This window comes from Propithecus coquereli, unplaced genomic scaffold (assembly GCF_000956105.1).
Source record: "Propithecus coquereli isolate 6110/MARCELLA unplaced genomic scaffold, Pcoq_1.0 Scaffold59, whole genome shotgun sequence".
Taxonomy (NCBI): Eukaryota; Metazoa; Chordata; class Mammalia; order Primates; family Indriidae; genus Propithecus; species Propithecus coquereli.
In genome coordinates, this window is record NW_012151840.1 from 5054183 (window position 1) to 5057328 (window position 3146).

At 42.6% G+C, this 3146-nt stretch overlaps 1 protein-coding gene across 1 annotated transcript in view; it reads left to right on the plus strand.

Moving 5' to 3' along the window:
* Positions 1 to 789: 789 nt before the first annotated feature.
* Positions 790 to 3146, plus strand: part of LOC105821746 (filaggrin-2-like) — a 123146-nt gene continuing 120789 nt past the window's right edge. The window contains 2 exon segments of the mRNA XM_012658508.1: positions 790 to 927; positions 1711 to 3139. Of these exon segments, the coding sequence (XP_012513962.1) occupies positions 790 to 927; positions 1711 to 3139 (1567 nt within the window).

The window sequence follows — 3146 nt, forward strand, 5'->3', positions numbered from 1 at the left end:
CCCAGTCTTTTCGCATGTTAAAGGTTGCCCAGCTCAAATAGGGAGGAGGCCAGCACTGTTGTAGAGTCTCTTCCATGTTCAATGTTGGTTCCCAGAGCTTCAAGGTCTAATTATCCAGTAGTCAAACTGCTGTCTGCATTACTGAGCTTTTCTCCTTGATTAATTAATGAAAGAGAACAGTGTTCAGTCAAGTGCTTGAGATTAGGACAGTTCCTGAGCTCTGATGAGTGCTATTTCATGCCTCTGAAACACCAAGATATCATTGGCCCACTTTGCTCATTTTTAATTTGCTGAAGGCCTTAAGGGTCCAGTTTAGCTTCTGGTACCCAGAGGAGAAATAGATGTGCATAATGGAAGGTCTGTCACTTTTGACTCAAGAAAAGCTGTGAAACTAGAAAGAGAGATTAGGGTTATGGCGTCCAACTGATTATAAAATTTTAGAAGCCTTAAGGCAACACCCAGGAAACCAATGTAGCCAAAGTGCAGAGATATTATGTAGAAACTATATTCATCCAGGACAAGAGATCTAGTCTCAGATGAGCCAATAACATGCCATGATTTGATCTTAGAAAAGTAACTCAAATTTATTAAAGTTCATTTCCACTGTGTTGAAAGGTGTTGTAGCATCCCTGGCCCATCCTCACTTGTGGAAGTTTAAAAGAGACAAGAGATTTGAAAAATCATGATGGCAATTATTAAAATGAGAACTTCTGATAAATTAAAAGGAAAGACAATGAAGGAAAGGTCTTTTGTTTATTTCTCTACAGACACACTTAAACTTGCAAAAAGATGACCAACCTCTTGAGAAGTGTTGTCACTGTCATCGATGTTTTCTACAAATACACCAAGCAAGATGGGGAATGTGGCACACTGAGCAAGGATGAGCTAAAGGAACTTCTGGAGAAAGAGTTTCGTCCAATTCTAAAGGTGAGAATCATGTGCCAGGACCGAAGGCTGCTGGAGTTCTGTACATGCTCTGTTATATGACCAAGACTAGCTAAAAACGGCACAGTCCCAGTGGACTTCAAGCAAACTCTATGAGCAGCACTTTTGGGGACATCAGAAAGTCTGTTAAGATAGCATATAATTTTAAGAAGATGAAAGTTTCTTCCTCACTTTTCTGTGTACTCCCAGCTTACAGACTGTCAGAGTTTCTCATGCACCCAAGCTTCCCCTTCTGATAAAGCAGAAAATAAATTTGTGCTGAGACATAAATTAATAAATTATCCTATCAAATGGAAAAAAAGTATAGAAAGGGAAATCATCTACAAGGAAAAATGTAAAGGATGATTAGCCAGGATGATTAAAAACTGAAAACAAAACACAAGTCCTACTCTGGAAAGACTCAGCTATTAACTTCAAAATAATAGATAATGGATTCTAACATGGAATGTGTTAACATGCAATGTTTAAAACTTATGTAAAACTAATATATACCAGTTACTGAACTTGGTTTATTCCACTCTTTCCTGCAGGCCATACCTAAGCACTTAATCCTCTACTTAAACCTTTGAAATGTCTTCTTCTAAGGATCCCAGTTTTTATTTTCTATTAACTCTTCACATTTACTGGGTCCTATTAACCTAAAGTAATCCTCTATTGAACTACATAATGTCAAACATTCATAATTCCATAGTCCTATTTGAATGTTTTAGTTGGGTATGTGGGCTAGGCTAACCAGGTCTCCCTTGGTGTGTTACTCATATACAGAACCCAGATGATCCAGACACAGTGGAAGTCATCATGCATATGCTGGATCGCGATCATGACCGAAGACTAGACTTCACTGAGTTTCTTTTGATGGTATTCAAGCTGGCTATGGCATGCAACAAGGTTCTCAGCAAAGAATACTGCAAAGCTTCAGGGTCAAAGAAGCATAGACATCATCACCGACACCAAGAGGAAGAAAGTGAAACAGAAGAGGAAACACTGGGACAGAAATCAGGTTATAGACATTCAAGTTGGAGTGAGGGAGAGGAGCATGGATACAGTTCTGGGGGTTCAAGGGGAACTGGGAAACATAGACATGGATCCAGCGCCTGGAGGCTGGGAAGGCCAGGTAATCTATCCAGTTCTGGGAACCAAGAGGGAGCTGAGAAAAGGTACCATGGGTCTACCTCTGGTCACTCATGGAGTAGTGGCAAAGAGAGACATGGTTCCTCCGGCTCTGAAGAGCTGGAGGAAAGAGGAAAAAAGTCACATGTTAGTCCCTCTAGGGAATCTGGGGAGGAATATGAATCTGGATCTGGATCACAGAGTCAGGGAAGGATAGGTCATGGTGGTCTGTCACATGGACTGGAGACTAGTGGGCATGAATCAAACTCTACTCAGTCAAGAAGGAGTAAAGGAAAAAAACTTGGCTCTAGCTCTGTAGGTTCAGGAGACTGTGGGAGACAAAGTTATGCATGTGGTTACAGTAATTCAGGTGGGTGTGGAAGACAACAAAATGCTTCTAATTCTCATCAGGCAAGTAGATTTGGAGGGCAAGGAAATCAGTCTAGCTGTACCCAATCATGTTGTGAGTCAGGAAGTAGTGGAAGACAAGGTCATGGCTGTGTCTCAGGAGGTCAGTCCTCTGGATACAGTCAACTTGAGCCTAGCTCCTGCAGTCAGTCCTCTAGTCACAGAGGATATGAAACTAGAGAATGTAATCAACCACAGAACTGTGGAGGACAACAGAGAATAGGCTCAAGTCAGTCCTCTTGCTGTGGACAATACGGGTCTGGACCAAGTCAGTCTGGTAGTTATGGCCAACGTGGATCTGGTTCTTGTGGACACCATTCAAACTCTTGTCAAAAAGGGTCTGGTTCTAATGAATTTTCCCAATGTGGTCAACATGGGTCTGGTTCAGGTCAGTCTTCTAGGTATGAGCAAAATAAAACAGGCTTGAGTCAGTCCTCTGGCTTTGGACAACATGGGTCAGGCTCAGGTCAAACTTCCTGTGGCCAGTATGGGTCTAGATCAAGTCAATCTTCTGGCTATGGCCAGTATGGGTCTAGCTCAGGCCAGTCCTCTGGCTTTGGACAACATGGGTCATGCTCAGGTCAGTCCTCCGGCTATGGCCAACACGGGTCTGGCTTTGGACAACATGGGTCTGGCTCAGACGGGTCTGGCTTTGGACAACATGGGTCTGGCTCAGGTCAGTC